Source organism: Oncorhynchus kisutch, linkage group LG23, assembly GCF_002021735.2.
Source record: "Oncorhynchus kisutch isolate 150728-3 linkage group LG23, Okis_V2, whole genome shotgun sequence".
Lineage (NCBI taxonomy): Eukaryota > Metazoa > Chordata > Actinopteri > Salmoniformes > Salmonidae > Oncorhynchus > Oncorhynchus kisutch.
In genome coordinates, this window is record NC_034196.2 from 16,527,787 (window position 1) to 16,543,187 (window position 15,401).

Consider the following 15,401-nt stretch of genomic DNA (forward strand, 5'->3'; position numbering starts at 1 on the left):
TGCTCACTCACCACTACACCAGGGTTATATTCCTGATCTCTGACAGAGAAAAGTCTGGATGAAAAAGGTAAACATTTACAGTATATTGTCGAAGGCTGAAAAGGTGGCCTCTCATGTTCAAGAGAGAGGAGAATAGACCGTGTTTATGCTTTGAGTTAACATGAAACAGAGAACTGAAGAGAGAGGAGGGACGTTAAAGCTGAGAGAGAGAGAGAGTTAGAGAGAGAGAGAGAGGGAGAGAGAGAGAGAGAGAGAGAGAGGAGGGACGTTAAAGCTGAGAGAGAGAGAGAGAGAGAGAGAGAGAGAGAGAGGGAGAGAGAGAGAGAGAGGAGGGACGTTAAAGCTGAGAGAGAGAGAGAGAGAGAGAGAGAGAGAGAGAGAGAGAGAAGGAGATTGTAGGATGGAAATGTGGTTGTGAATGGACAAAGACAAAGAAACCTCAAGTGTCAGAAACCATCAAACTGAAGGCCTCACTTAACCTGGGAGGAAACCATTGGCAGTGAAGAGGACAATAAATTCTAATGTACACATACCAGTGACGTGCAGTCAGGGTAGGTATGGTACGAAGTGCTTACCCTGTGATAATCTCATTTTAAAAAGCTATTATGAAAAGCCACATTTAAAATACAATTACATTTTTTTTTTTTTTATCTCAAATGATTCTGTAGATTTTTATGCTCAAAATCTCAGGATATCCCCTCCTTCCTTTCCATCCATTCAAATTGTTGGCGCGCACAGCCATTTCTGACCCCAGTCACTGTTAATGGACAGGGTCAGCATAGGCGTCACTGCCTTGCCTAACTTGAAGTATCTTCATGTGTTGCATTGAGACTATTCCATATTTTCCGCTTGCGTATTGCCTAAACATGTTGTGTGGGTATTAATTAATCTGGGGTGAGCTCTGCACATTTGGGTCTACAGAATTTTGAGCTTGCATCCCTTAAACTGAAGGAAGCTACCTAGCTAGCAAAAACAACCTGACAAATAGACACTATACTGCACCTCAAACCATTTTCCAAGTTGGAATAATGAAATGTTCCACTCTTCGAACCCTCCAAATGGCGCATCAACTATAAGTCAAGTTTAGAGCAGACAGAGGCAGCTTAACGTAGACAAAAACTTTATTCATGGACAGGCAAGGCAACCACCATCTCCCTCACTGCTAAATGTCGGGCAGGCAAACAGTGAGTACTGGATTTTCTACTTGTCTGAAAATTAATGACTAATTAATACTTTTTACTCTTTACACATCTTGGAGTTTTACTTGAGTTCTACAAGATGGATGTGACTAACTACAATGACTCTACGTGCTTGAACCTAATGGATGGAGCTGCCTACCTGTGTGCTGCGTGGGAGAACTGTACTACCAGCTATGGTTTGTGTGACTTTTTGTTTCTGTGTGAAAATGGAGCTGAAGGATGCCTTGGGGACAGTGGGCCTGCTGTGTGCATCTGTGACTTCTACAATGCTGTCACAGAGAGGTTCACTGGCCTGAAGGACAGACAAATGGACTTCATTACAGGTAAAGAACAGCCTAAATGCATTTCCCTTTGCAATTTAGGCTACTGTTGAATGAACATGATGTTACATTTATCAAGCTAGAATTTCATTTTGACGAGGCAATTTTTGGACGTTTTCGACTGCATTTTTTCAGTCATTTCGATTGTTTCCATTTGAGTCATTTAGCAGACAATCTTATCCACACAACATACATACACTAGTGAGAGGATACATTTTCATACTGGTCCCCAGTGGGAATCAAACACACAACCCTGATGTTGCAAGCGACATGCTCTACCAACTGAGCCACATGAGATAGTTGATATGGACATTTTGTTAAAACCTTTGTGTGTGTGTGTGTGTGTGTGTGTGTGTGTGTGTGTGTGTGTGTGTGTGTGTGTGTGTGTGTGTGTGTGTGTGTGTGTGTGTGTGTGTGTGTGTGTGTGTGTGTGTTTGCACGTGCCACATACAGTGCATTGCTAGAATTGTCATTTGGTACATTGGCATTTACATTTGCTGAACATTTTTGTCAATTTTGTTTAATGACTTACAGTGCCTTCAGAAAGTATTCACACCCCTTGACACTCCAAATTGAGCTCAGGTGCATCCAATTTATTTTGATCATCCTTGAGATGTCACTACAACTTGATTGGAGTCCACCTGTGGCCAATTAAATTGGACATGAAACACACATGTCTATAAAGGTTCGACAGGGGATGGGTATAAAACCATTTATAGAGTGTTGAAAGTTTCGAAGAGCAAAGTCATCTCCATCATTGTGAAATGAAATATATTGAACTGGCCAGACTCTGCCTAGAGCTGGCCGTCCGACCAACCTTGATCAGGGAGGTGACCAAGGACCCAAATGACCACTCTGACAGAACTACAGAGTTCCTTGGCTGAGATGGGAGAACATGCCAGAAGGACAACAGCACTTCAACATTTTGGGCTTTATGGGAGAGTGTCCAGACGGAAGCCACTCCCGAGAAAAAGGCACATGACAGCATGCCTGGAGTTTGCAAAAAGGCACAGGAAAGACTCAGAGAAAAGGCAAAATATTATGTGGTCTGATGAAACAAAAAATGTTCTCGTTGGCCTGAATGCAAAGCGCTATGTCTGAAGAGAACCAGGCACAGTTCATCACCCGTCTAACAACATCGCTACCGTGAAGCATGTTGGTGGCAGCATCATGCCATTGGGATGCTTTTCAGCAGCAGGGACTGGGAGACTGATAAGGATAGAGGAAATAATGAATGGAGCCAAATACAGGCAAATCCGTAATGAGAACCTGCTTCAGAGTACAAACGACCTTAGACTGGGGGCGAAGATTTCCGTTCCAACAGTACAATGACCCCAAGCATACAGCCAAAGCAGCGCTGGAATGGCTTCAGAACAAGACTGTTAGTTTAAGCTCGAGATATCCGTCTTTGCACTGGATGCTTCTCTATCCACCGCATCTGCCAATGTAACATTTACACATCTGTGGTGAAAGGTGACAGGGCTAGAGCGGTGTTAGTCAGACCATGAGACATCCCCCCCAAAAATGGTCTTCTCACAAGGTTGTCTGTAGCGTCCAAACTTTTTCTGCTCTACGACCCCCACAAGTGTAACGCGACTCGTCTGTAGTCAGTACAGCCGATCTGACAACTTTTGTTTGTAGCATCCGAACAGTTTACACACTAATATGACATTTTGTGTGACCTACGACATCACGCACTGATTTTTATCTGCATCAAGTCAGTATGGTGGAAACACCCCACTGGTGGGGAAAATGCGCATATTTTCTTTCATGTGGATTTTTGAATATTCGCACGAAACTCCCAAAGTGGATGGAATCCTAGCTAGTATTATCAATCACAAAAACATAATGTTAACTGGGGATGGATAAATTGTATATTATGATGCTCCGATTCTCAGTATGTCTGAGCCAAATCTACAACAACAAAAGCCTTGTAAACTTTTCCCCAACTTCTCACTCTCCCCAAATCCCACAGATCGATGCTGAAAGCTCGGAGGATCCCAACATGAAATACAGCTCTCTGGAGAAGATTAGTGTAAGATGAGGAGAACTCATTCCACCTCTCCTTCTTTCCAGTCGTCCTCTACTTCTAATGCTTAGACCGAAGACTACCCACACTTGAAATATGAAACCGTATGAAACAGTTAACCAGACACAAAGCCGGCACTGTTTTGAAAACTGAAAGTAGATTTTCTTTGGGCAGAGAACAAAAGCATCTTATAAATATTTCACAATCTGATCTCCGTGGGAGACAATGTGGACGATGTGGCTCAGCGCGACAGTTTTTTGTCTGTATTTCTCCTCCAAACCCATAAACAGATCCGCTAATTCATTCCAAAAGGCAGCCGCAGCCCAAACAAACCAAAACAAAAGGGGCTGTATGTTGTGTCTCTGTCGAGGCCCCTCAAAAGAATACAACTCCCAGAGTTCTCGTGAAACACGGTGAAGGCTCATGAATGTTGCATGGCTCTCTTAGCCGTGTTTACACTGACCTTGTTTCTCACTGTATACACCATGAAGATGACAGGAAGGAACAGAGACCACACTCCTGCCATGATCACACATTAACTCACAGTCCTTACTGTAACGTGACAGCCGGGGAGTCACAGTGTTATGGGTGTTATGGGGAGTCACAGTGGAAGAGATCACAATGCCTTCTGAGGTCTGGGACAATGAGAATGACATGAACCTAGGAGTTCACTATTCTGTGCATGTGTGGAACAAGCCGTGAGGGACCACCGTGTGTGTCTGTGAGAGAAACTATTTTACATTTCTTCTCTGTGAACATCCTCTGGAGGATAGGGGGCCAGCTGATCGCTTTCTGAAAACGTGTCGAGCAGGGGGAGGAGAGAGGGAGAGGCGAAATCCTCCCCTGAGGGAGCGATGTAGAGAAAGAGTGAGAGCGTTTGGGCTTACGAGAGCTGCTTTGAGGACACCTCTTAATGCCTGCCACAAACAAGAGTGTATTTTTTCCCCAGACTGAATTAAAGGCTTTGGTTTGCATTATTCACAGTGGATAGCCTCTCCTCTCACAGAAATGCCTGGCTTGCATACTGTCCTATGAATTTTTTATAACTCGTGGAGACAAGAGATTGGCTTTTAAATGTTTGATATTCTGCTTAAACTACAGCTGCGTGACAACAAAGAGGAATGTGGTAGTTAATAGATGATTAGTCCATAATCCAAATTCCCAACTAAATTGTGTAAAGTCCTCATAATTGTCTCAGAGTTGTAGAAGAGTATATTGAGACATCAACCAAGTACCCTCTAAATAACGTCAGCACGCCTATCTGCCTTTGTCTTGTGTGTGTTTTCCAACCTTGCTGTGCTTGAATCTGTCAACTTTCTTTGTCTCTCTCTTTGGACAGACACAGGAGAGAGAGAGACAAAGAAAGTTGACAGATTCAAGCACAGCAAGGTTGAAAAACACACACAAGACAAAATGAGAGAAAGGGATAGAGAAGAAGAGAGGGATATATATAGAGAGACAGACAGACAGTGGAATGAAAAACTCTACAGCATGGCAAAATGATAGCATGCCCCCCCCCCCCAAACCCCCTCCCTCCTTGAAGAGAAGGCCCTGGCTTGTCTGACTGGAGGCATGTTACTAACGCCTGTTTAACTCCTGTTCTAGGTCACCATGAGATAAACACACTTTATTCAGCTTGGTCAAACCCCAGCCATTAGACAGTGGCGGTGCCCATTCATGGTGTGCACTCAGGGGCCCCGACCCTGGGACTCATTAACACACGGGGCAGTGCCTCCTAAATGAGTGTGGGGGGGGGGGGCAGTCCCTGGACCAGAGGGGTTCCTAATCACAGAGACTGCCTGCCAAGGGGACACCGCACGTTCCAACACTGACTGTGCCGCTCTGCCCTTGTTTATTCTACAGTACCAGTCAAACATTTGGACACACCTACTCATTCCAGGGTTTTTCTTTATTTGACTATGTTCTACATTGTAGAGTAATAGTGAAGACATCAAAACTATGAAATAACACATGTAGTAATCAAAACATTGTTACACAAATCTAAAAATATTTAATATTTGAGATTCTTCAAAGTAGCCACCCTTTTGCCTTGATGACAGCTTTGCACACTCTTTGCACACTTTCTCTCAACCAGCTTCATGAGGTAGTCATCTGGAATGGATTTAAATTAACAGGTGTGCTTTGTTAAAAGTTAATTTGTGGAATTTCTTTCCTTCTTAATGCATTTGAGCCAATCACTTGTTGTGAGAAGGTATGGGTGGTATACAGAAGATAACACTAAGTCCATATTATGGCAAGAACAGCTCAAATAAGCAAAGAGAAATGACAGTTGATCATTACTTTAAGACATGAAGGTCAATCTATCCGGAATATTTAAAGAACTTTGAAACTGGCTCTCATGATGACTGCCACAGGAAAGGAGTTACCTCTGCTGCAGAGGATAAGTTCATTAGAGTTACCAGCCTCAGAAATTGCAGCCCAAATAAATGCTTCACAGAATTCAAGTAACAGACACATCTCAACATCAACTGTTCAGAGGAGACTGCATGAATCAGGCCTTCATGGTTGAATTGCTGCAAAGAAACCACTACTAAAGTACACCAGTAAGAAGAAGAGACTTGATTGGGCCAAGAAACACGAGCAATGAACATTAGACCTGTGGAAATCTGTCTTTTGGTCTGATGGTTCCAAATGTGAGATTTTAGTTCCAACCGCCGTGTCTTTATAAGACGCAGAGTAGGTGAATGGATGATCTCTGCATGTGTGGTTCCCACCATGAAGCATGGAGGAGGAGGTGTGATGGTGTGGGGGTGCGTTGCTGTTGACACTGTCTGTGATTTATTTAGAATTCAAGGCACACTTAACCAGCATGGCTACCACAGCATTCTGCAGCGATACGCCATCCCATCTAGTTTGCACTTAGTGGGACTATAATTTTTCAACAGGACAATGACCCAACACATGGAGAGTGATGGAGTGCTGCATAAGATGACCTGAACTCCACAATCACGCGACCTCAACCCAATTGAGATGGTTTGGACCGCATAGTGAAGGAAAAGCAGCCTACAAGTGCTCAGCATATGTGGGAACTCCTTCAAGACTGTTGGAAAAGCATTCCAGGTGAAGCTGGTTGAGAGAATGCCAAAAGTGTGCCATGCTGTCATCAAGGCAAAGGGTGGCTATTTGAAGAATCTCAAATGTAAAATATATTTAGATTTGTTTAACACTTTTTTCATTACTACATGATTCCATATGTGTTATTTCATAGTTTCGATGTCTTCACTATTACAATGTAGAAAATAGTACAATTAAAGAAAAACCTTTGAATGAGTAGGTGTGTCCAAACTCTTGACTGGTAGTGTATTCCTAACTTTTCATATGATTATGATGATCATTTTCAGAGTCAACTGAAATATCAGTGGACGGGGAACTAAGTGGTCTCTCAGAAGTTGTCTACAGCTATGGCAATTTAGATGAAATACAATGACACATATTACCCAATCTACATGGCCTACTGAACAACAACTCCCCATTACAATCATCACCTTAAATCATAGCAAGAAGTAAAGGAAAATCAAAAAATATGGATCCAATAGAAATGACTTGTATTACTAGAAAACTACCAAGACAACTGAAAACAATTCCTGCAAGATATTTATCTACCTTTATCAAAGCTAGATTTCTAGAAAAGCTTGAATTCCTCCTCCTTCTCCTGCAGGGCACCCCTGTTGGCGTCAGAGCCCCAGCAGACGTACAGCCACCACAGCAAGGCACAGCCCAGACGTACAGCCACCACAGCAAGGCACAGCCCAGACGTACAGCCACCACAGCAAGGCACAGCCCAGACGTACAGCCACCACAGCAAGGCACAGCCCAGACGTACAGCCACCACAGCAAGGCACAGCCCAGACATACAGCCACCACAGCAAGGCACAGCCCAGACGTACAGCCACCACAGCAAGGCACAGCCCAGACGTACAGCCACCACAGCAAGGCACAGCCCAGACGTACAGCCACCACAGCAAGGCACAGCCCAGACGTACAGCCACCACAGCAAGGCACAGCCCAGACGTACAGCCACCACAGCAAGGCACAGCCCAGATGTACAGCCACCACAGCAAGGCACAGCCCAGATGTACAGCCACCACAGCAAGGCACAGCCCAGACGTACAGCCACCACAGCAAGGCACAGCCCAGACACACACACACAGTACTTTAGTGTGTCAGAGCTCCCATCCCCTCTCCTCTCCCTCTCTCCTCCCCAATGTCAAAGCTCATCAGGTACATCTCCTTCTTCCCAAAGATGGCTCTCATTTACTCACATAACAGCCTTCAGAGTTCTACCTTCACTTCACAGGACATTTCCTCCCCACCCACCCAGAGCAGATGAGTCCCAGAAGAAGCACTCTCTCTCTCTCTCTCTCTCTCTCGCTCTCCCTCCTTTCCTCTTCTGCACAACTGCTCTCTGTCTGTCGTTCCGGTAGGATTCCTGAGAAAACCAGAGCTTGGTGGGATGCTGTAAGGAACAGCCTGGCTGTTGTATTATTCATGGTTGAGCCAGAGAGAGTCTAGAGAATGAACAGAGAGAGCCTCACATAGCTTAGGTGGGTACCTGGGAGACTGCAGATGTCAGGGTGCACAGGTGAACTAGTGGACTTGTGATGTAAGGTGCCATACAAGGAGCACATAGGATATGGATGTAGAATAGTCACAGCTACCTTGTTCATCTCAGTGATAGGCATCAGGTGGCAGAGCCCTGGATAGCTCCCATCCTAAGAGAATGACAACCACAGCCTCTGCTCATCTTTCACTACAGAGATGTAACATGTAAAAACTGGAGAGAAAAAAATGAATAATAATATCACCACCACATTGGCTAATGGCTGCTCCCTGTTAATCAAGCAAAACCCTGGGGAGTCCAGGGTCATTCAGAGAGGATAATGGAGATTGTTAGATTGCAGCATAATTGAACTCTGATGGTGTGGCAAATTGTTGTGATAACACTGATTGCATGTTATTAATGTTTATCACTGCAAAGACACACATGCCAGATGGCTGAGGCACAAAGTACCTGTATCGTACCAAGGGGAAATGGGTGAAAATAGCTAACACAGATGTAGGACCTTAATTTGAGCCAATTTGCTACAGCAGGAAAATAGTCCTACAGCAACAGGAAATGCAAATTATTATGTGGATTATAATTAATTAACATTTTTGTAGCAGTTGACACATTTTTCGTAATGAAAAATCAAGTCAGAAATTTCAAAGTGGAAATTACAAACTTCAGAAGTCTTTTTAAACCTCAAAAACACTACAAGTTAAACATTTATCCTACAACAGGGTGATCAAATTAAGATCCTGTGTGTGTATGTCAGAATTTGTGAGCGGAGCTAGAGCGGAGCGAGGGGCGCAGCGTACCCAATTTGACTGGAGTGTGTAGCGAGATCCTAGCCCACTCCAATTTCGCTCAGAACATGCCCGCCCCAGGATGCATTTGTAGTCTACTTGTGTGCTGCTATAGCCACCTTGCTCTAGCGACGGTCTTGGAGTTGTCACGTTCTGACCTTAGTTCCTTTGTTTTTGTCTTTGTTTTAGTATGGGCAGGGCGTGAGTTGGGGTGGGCAGTCTATGTTTGTTTTTCTATGTTGGTTTTTGAGTTCGGCCTAGTATGGTTCTCAATCAGAGGCAGCTGTCAATCGTTGTCCCTGATTGAGAATCATACTTAGGGAGCCTGGGTTTCACTTTTGGTTTGTGGGTGTTTGTTTCCGAGTGTTTGGGTCACACGGTACTGTTTGGATTTTGTAAATTCACGGTGTCATTTATTGTTTAGTGTTCTGAGTTTTATTAAACATCATCATGAACACTTACCACGCTGCGCTTTGGTCCTCACCTTCTTCCACCGACGACAACCCTTACAGGAGGTCGCTAAATATTCTCATAAAGAAACGGATAAAACACACAGGTGCTAAATCCAGGTGACTTACAGAGATGAGAACCAAGAGAGGTGATGTAGTGTTCACAACTAAATAATCATTGTGGAATCTGAAAAGACACGTATCCCAAAAGCACGAGGGTGTACTTACTACATGCACATGCTAAAAGAAAGGAACGAGCTGAGAAGATAACTGTGTCATTGTAGCAAAGTATTTATAAACTAAAATTCAGAACTCTTAAAAGGTTTGGTTCATTGTTGTTTTATCTATACAATAGGTCATAATTGATTTTGTCCCAATAGGCCTGGCATATTCCAACCTTCAACAAGCTTTCTGTTTTGATTGGGTTATTTTGCCTGAAAAACTTTAGGACACATTTTTTTTTTAAATAAACTCTGCATCTCTGCCCAGCCTGGCAAGAGTGGCCCAAAGGGTATTTAGCATCCCCAGTGGCCCTGCAAGTGTGGAGAGGATATTGTCTGCTGTTGGCCTTCTCTCCAGGCACCATCACATGAGCCTGAAGCCACAGACTCTGACCAAACTTGTGTTTCTAAAAAATGAATTCAAAATCACAGCCTATATGTGCAATTTACAGACTATAATGATTTAATACAACAAAGTGTTGTTCATGCAAGCAGTTGCTCCCGATGCAGCATCCACAGAGAGGCTCTTGCTGCCAAGGGAATGCCTGACAGCTTGAAAGACGTTTTGGACACTACAGTGAAAATGGTTAACTTTGTTAAAGCAAGGCCCCTGAACTCTTGTGTATTTTCTGCACTATGCAATGATATGGGCAGCGACCATGTAACACTTTTACAACATACAGAAGTGCTCTGCTTATCAAGGGGCAAAGTATTGACATGTTTTTTTAATTGAGAGATGAGCTTAAAGTTTTCTTTACTGACTATCATTTTCACTTGTCTGACTGTTTGCATGATGACGAGTTTCTCACACGACTGGTCTATCTGGGTGATGTTTTTTCTCGCCTGAATGATCTGAATCTAGATTTACAAGGACCCTCCGCAACTATATTCAATGTGCGGGACAAAATTGAGGGTATGATTAAGAAGTTGGAGCGCTTCTCTGTCTGCATTAACAAGGACAACACACAGGTCTTTCCATCATTGTATGATTTTTTTTGTGTTCAAATGAACTCAAGCTTACGGACAATGTCAAATGTGATATAACGAAGCACCTGAGTGAGCTGGGTGCACAATTACACAGGTACTTTCCCGAAACAGACGACACAAACAACTGGATTCGTTATCCATTTCATGCCCTGCCTCCAGTCCACTTACCGATATCTGAACAAGAGAACCTCATCGATATTGCAACAAGTGGTTCTGTGAAAATTTAATTTAATCAGAAGCCACTGCCAGATTTCTGGATTGGGCTGCGCTCAGAGTTTTCCTTGGAAAATCGCTGTTAAGACACTGATGTCCTTTGCAACTACGTACCTATGTGAGAGTAGATTCTCGGCCCTCACTAGCATGAAAACTAAATACAGGCACAGACTCTGTGAAATGATTTAAGACTGAGACTCTATCCAATACAACACAACATTGCAGAGTTATGTGCATCCTTTCAAGCACACCCTTCTCATTAACCTGTGGTTTTATATGTGAGATGGCTAAATAAATTATGATTTGTGTCCTGGTCCTATAAGAGCTCTTTGTCACTTCCCACAAGCTTGTGACAAAAACTCACACTCATTCTTATGTTTCATAAATGTATCGTATAGTGTGTGTGTGGCAGGCTTACCATGATGGCAAAAAACAACATTTGAGAGTGTGCTGACACTGGTGCTAGAGGGGGTACGCAGCTGGAGCATGAATGTTTGAAGGGGTACGGGACTATAAAAAGTTTGGGAACCACTGCTGTAGCCTATTTGAAATGATGAGCTCTTCATATGTTCACCTTTTCATGTTTATTCAATAACTTTTCATTAAAATCCTATGGTTTGGATTCAACACTTCAAACCCAAATGGCAGGTCCAGGTAGTCACATAAATAGAAGGATGTTGGTTAAATTGTGATTTTAATGAGCGGCAGTTTTTTCCCCTGTGAGCTCAGAGCGGTTTATAGTAGAGCGGTTGGAAAGGATGTGGAGCACCGGTGCGCACCGATGAGCGGGATTTCCGACCACTCAACTCCGCTCACATCCACATGTGCATGTACACACGCGGATAAGTATGTTGGCGTGTTTGTACATAAGTGAGTGTGTAAGCGGCTCCTGCTCTGCAGAGCCACACAGTACGGCGTAGTGACTCACCGAGTTGGATGGCATGCCCAGGTTGGTCTCGATGTAGGTCTCGGTCTTGGGTTCCACAGCGAGCTCTGCCTCCAGGACCTTCTCCACGGGCATGTCCTCGTTGACGCCGCTGGTGGACTCCACCTCGTTCTCGCTGCGCTCTTTGGCCCGCTGGCGCTCCTCCTGGACGGCTGTGTGTAACAAAACTGGTTCCGGTCACTACTGCTGCTGCGGTGTTGTCTAGTGTGTGCGGTGTTTATGCCTGTAGTGTGTGTGTGTGTGTGTGTGTACATATGTAAATAGAGAGTGTGTACAATTATTATAACATGCTCTGATGTAAAGACAGAGTTAAACAGTCCCCATAATTACAGGTGACATGAATAGAGACATGAAAGGGAACACAGTACTGTGTAAACACAACATACACATATCACTCCATACAAGGACCCCCTCTTCAGCTGTCTGATATCAAAGAGATGGGTCTATTCAGGGCATAACAAACAACAAGCGCCTTTCACGGCCATCATATATTTAGACATTAATAATGTATGGGATGTCACTTCTCATTTAGGCCCTGCATGTTTACCACAGACACTGTGACTGAATGGCTTTGACAGACTGACTGGAACACACACATTAAATGGGGACTTTGTTCAATATAATGTGGTTTTTATTCTGTCCAGTAAATAACAGTCTCACTAAGTCTCTGGGTAAAGCAGGGCCTTGTTGGATCTGCTGTGTGATTGGCTTGGCAGGGAGACACAGGAAGTGGTTTGTGTGCTGAGCAGACACAGAGGCTCACTGTGGCCGAGGCAGGCCAAACCGCACCTCCACCCTCAGAGGATTTGGGAGAGAGGTGTGTGTGTTCATATAAAAGTGGTTGCTCTGCACCGACTCTGGGTTTCTCCTTATTCTACCTTCTAGATTCCCCAATAAACAGAAACAGTCTCCCAGACACACACATCCACACATCTACACACCCAGACACACACATCCACACATCTACACCTAGATACACACATCCACACATCCTATACACACACACATCCACACATCTACACACCTAGACACACACATCTACACACACATCTACACACCCAGACACACACATCCACACATCTACACACCTAGATACACACATCCACACATCCTATACACACACACATCCACACATCCTATACACACACACATCCACGCATCTACACACCTAGACACACACATCTACACACCCAGACCAAGACACTTCATATTCTCTTTTCTTCTTTTTCCTTCTGTTTCTATTCCAAATGCTGAATCACAGGGGTGGGGGTTCTGGGAAGGGGAGAACGGGGAGACCGGGGGAGACAGGGGAGAGGAGGAGGGGACGATGAGGGGGGGACGAGGGGCCCCATTTTAGAGGAACTGCTGTCTGGCGATGGAAGTCAGCCCAAGGGTAGAATAGTTGTGCTGGAGTCAGAGAGAGGTGAGGAGGGCTGAAATCATGCTTTATTTCTCCCTTCCTCTGACTGGGAGAGCATCAATTCATTTAATCCAGTTTTTCTGTGGATTCGCTGAGCCTTCTGGACTACCGCTGCCTGGCTCTCCCCCTGCCTCAGGGTACAGGGGGGCTTAGGCAGCACAGTGAGGTGAAAGGCAGTAAATGATCATATCTTTGAACAGAGGTTGAGCCCCATGATGATATAAATAAGAGTGAATAGGGGAGGGAGGGATAACGAGGGGGAGGGGTGCATGTTGAGGTCAAGACAAATTGGCCCAGGAAAGAAAAGCTCTCAGAATGTACTTATCCTAGACTCTCTTGTTTTCTCTTTTCCTCTGCTTTCATTTTGTTCTGCGTCTGATGCTCATTGGTTATGGTTGGGGCTGAACAACTGAACACCGGGCTAAAGGCTAATGATGTGTGATAGCATTCTGTTCATGCTGGTCTAGGATCTGTTTTGTATTGTTTTTGCCTGGTGCGGTGGTTAATGTTCAGAATATGAAACTGGACTGTGTGCTTCCGATTATGTCCCTAAATACCTGGAATACCACATTGTGTCTCTAAAGCCAGAATATTTTGTGACTGAGTTAAAATAGTATTGCAGAACAATCGTTCACTGTAGATAGTGATGCCACTGCTGTGATGGAGAACTGTGCTAAGAGTACTAATATCCTCCTCTCTTACAAAGTACTAAAACTACCTCTTTTGAGGGCAACAGCTTGTGCTCTTTCTCTCTCTTTCCTCTCTCTGTCTCATCTCTCTCTCCCTCCACTCTCGCTGCCCCCCCCCTCCATTTATTCTCCTACCCTCCCTCGTGGTAAATCACTGTTCTTCAAGGGGAATCTGAAATCATGAATAGGTCTGCCTATGAATGCTAACAATCACTGAAAGATTCTGAAGCTAAAGTCGTGTCAATGAACCAGCCCTGATCTGAATAACCAGTAATTAAGACTTCCATTAGCATCTCATTTCAATGCTGAGCGCCTCTGAGGAAGTCAGTAATGCGGAGTCCTCTGCAACTAGTGCTCTTCATTCAGTAGTAATAAAGAGGCGGATGAGTGGAGCTCTCATTATCACACAAGTGATCTCAACACACTCCGAGATCTCTACATGAGGAGCTAAACGATTAACTTTGACAAGACTGACACAGGGGGTTCTTGTGTGTGTGTGCATGTGTGTGTGTGTGAGAGAGAGAGATAGAGAGCGATAAAGATGGATAGAGAGAGAGAAAAAGATGGATAGAGAGAGAGAGAGATAAAGATGGATAGAGAGATATATATAAAGATAGACAGAGAGAGAAAGATAGAGAGACAGAGATATAAAGACAGATAGAGAGAGATAAAGACAAAGATAGATAGAGAGAGAGATAAAGATGGATAGAGAGAGACAGAGATATAAAGATAGATATTGATTATTGTTTATTTCACTTTTGTATATTATCTACCTCACTTGCTTTGGCAATGTTAACACATGTTTCCCATGCCAATAAAGCCCCTTGAATTGTATTGAATTGATATAAAGATAGATAGAGAGATAGAGATATATATAGAGAGAGAGATAGAGAGAGAGATATAAAGATAGAGAAAGAGAGAGAGATAGAGAGAGAGATATAAAGATAGAGAGAGAGATATAAAGAGAGAGATATAAAGATAGAGAGAGAGATAAAGAGAGAGATAAAGAGAGAGATATAAAGATTGAGAGAGAGAGAGAGAGATAAAGAGAGAGATATAAAGAGAGAGAGATATGTATATATATAGATAGAGATATAAAGATAGAGAGAGAGAGATATAAAGATAGAGAGAGAGAGAGAGATAAAGAGAGAGATATAAAGAGAGAGAGATATGTATATATATAGATAGAGATATAAAGATAGAGAGAGAGAGATAAAGAGATAGAGATATAAAGATAGAGAGAGAGATATAAAGATAGAGAGAGAGATATAAAGAGAGAGATATAAAGATAGAGAGATATGTATATATATAGATAGAGATATAAAGAGAGAGAGAGAGAGAGAGATATAAAGATAGAGAGATATGTATATATATAGATAGAGATATAAAGATAGAGAGAGAGAGAGAGATATAAAGATAGAGAGATATGTATATATATAGATAGAGATATAAAGATAGAGAGAGAGAGATATAAAGATAGAGAGATATGTATATATATAGATAGAGATATAAAGATAGAGAGAGAGAGAGAGATATAAAGATAGAGAGATATGTATATATA

The 15,401-nt window shown here is 43.3% G+C and overlaps 1 protein-coding gene across 8 annotated transcripts in view; it reads right to left on the bottom strand.

Annotated features, from left to right (window-relative positions):
• The window catches only part of LOC109868319 (retinoic acid receptor RXR-alpha-A), a 164,151-nt gene that overhangs the window by 25,980 nt on the left and 122,770 nt on the right, over positions 1 to 15,401 (bottom strand). For 4 of the 8 annotated variants that reach the window (XM_031802639.1, XM_031802642.1, XM_031802638.1 and 1 more), the window contains exon 6: positions 11,714 to 11,898. In XM_031802639.1, coding sequence (XP_031658499.1) covers positions 11,714 to 11,898 — 185 coding nt within the window. The remainder of the gene's footprint in view (positions 1 to 11,713; positions 11,899 to 15,401) is intronic. The other 4 variants (XM_031802643.1, XM_031802641.1, XM_031802640.1 and 1 more) reach the window with 1 other exon arrangement.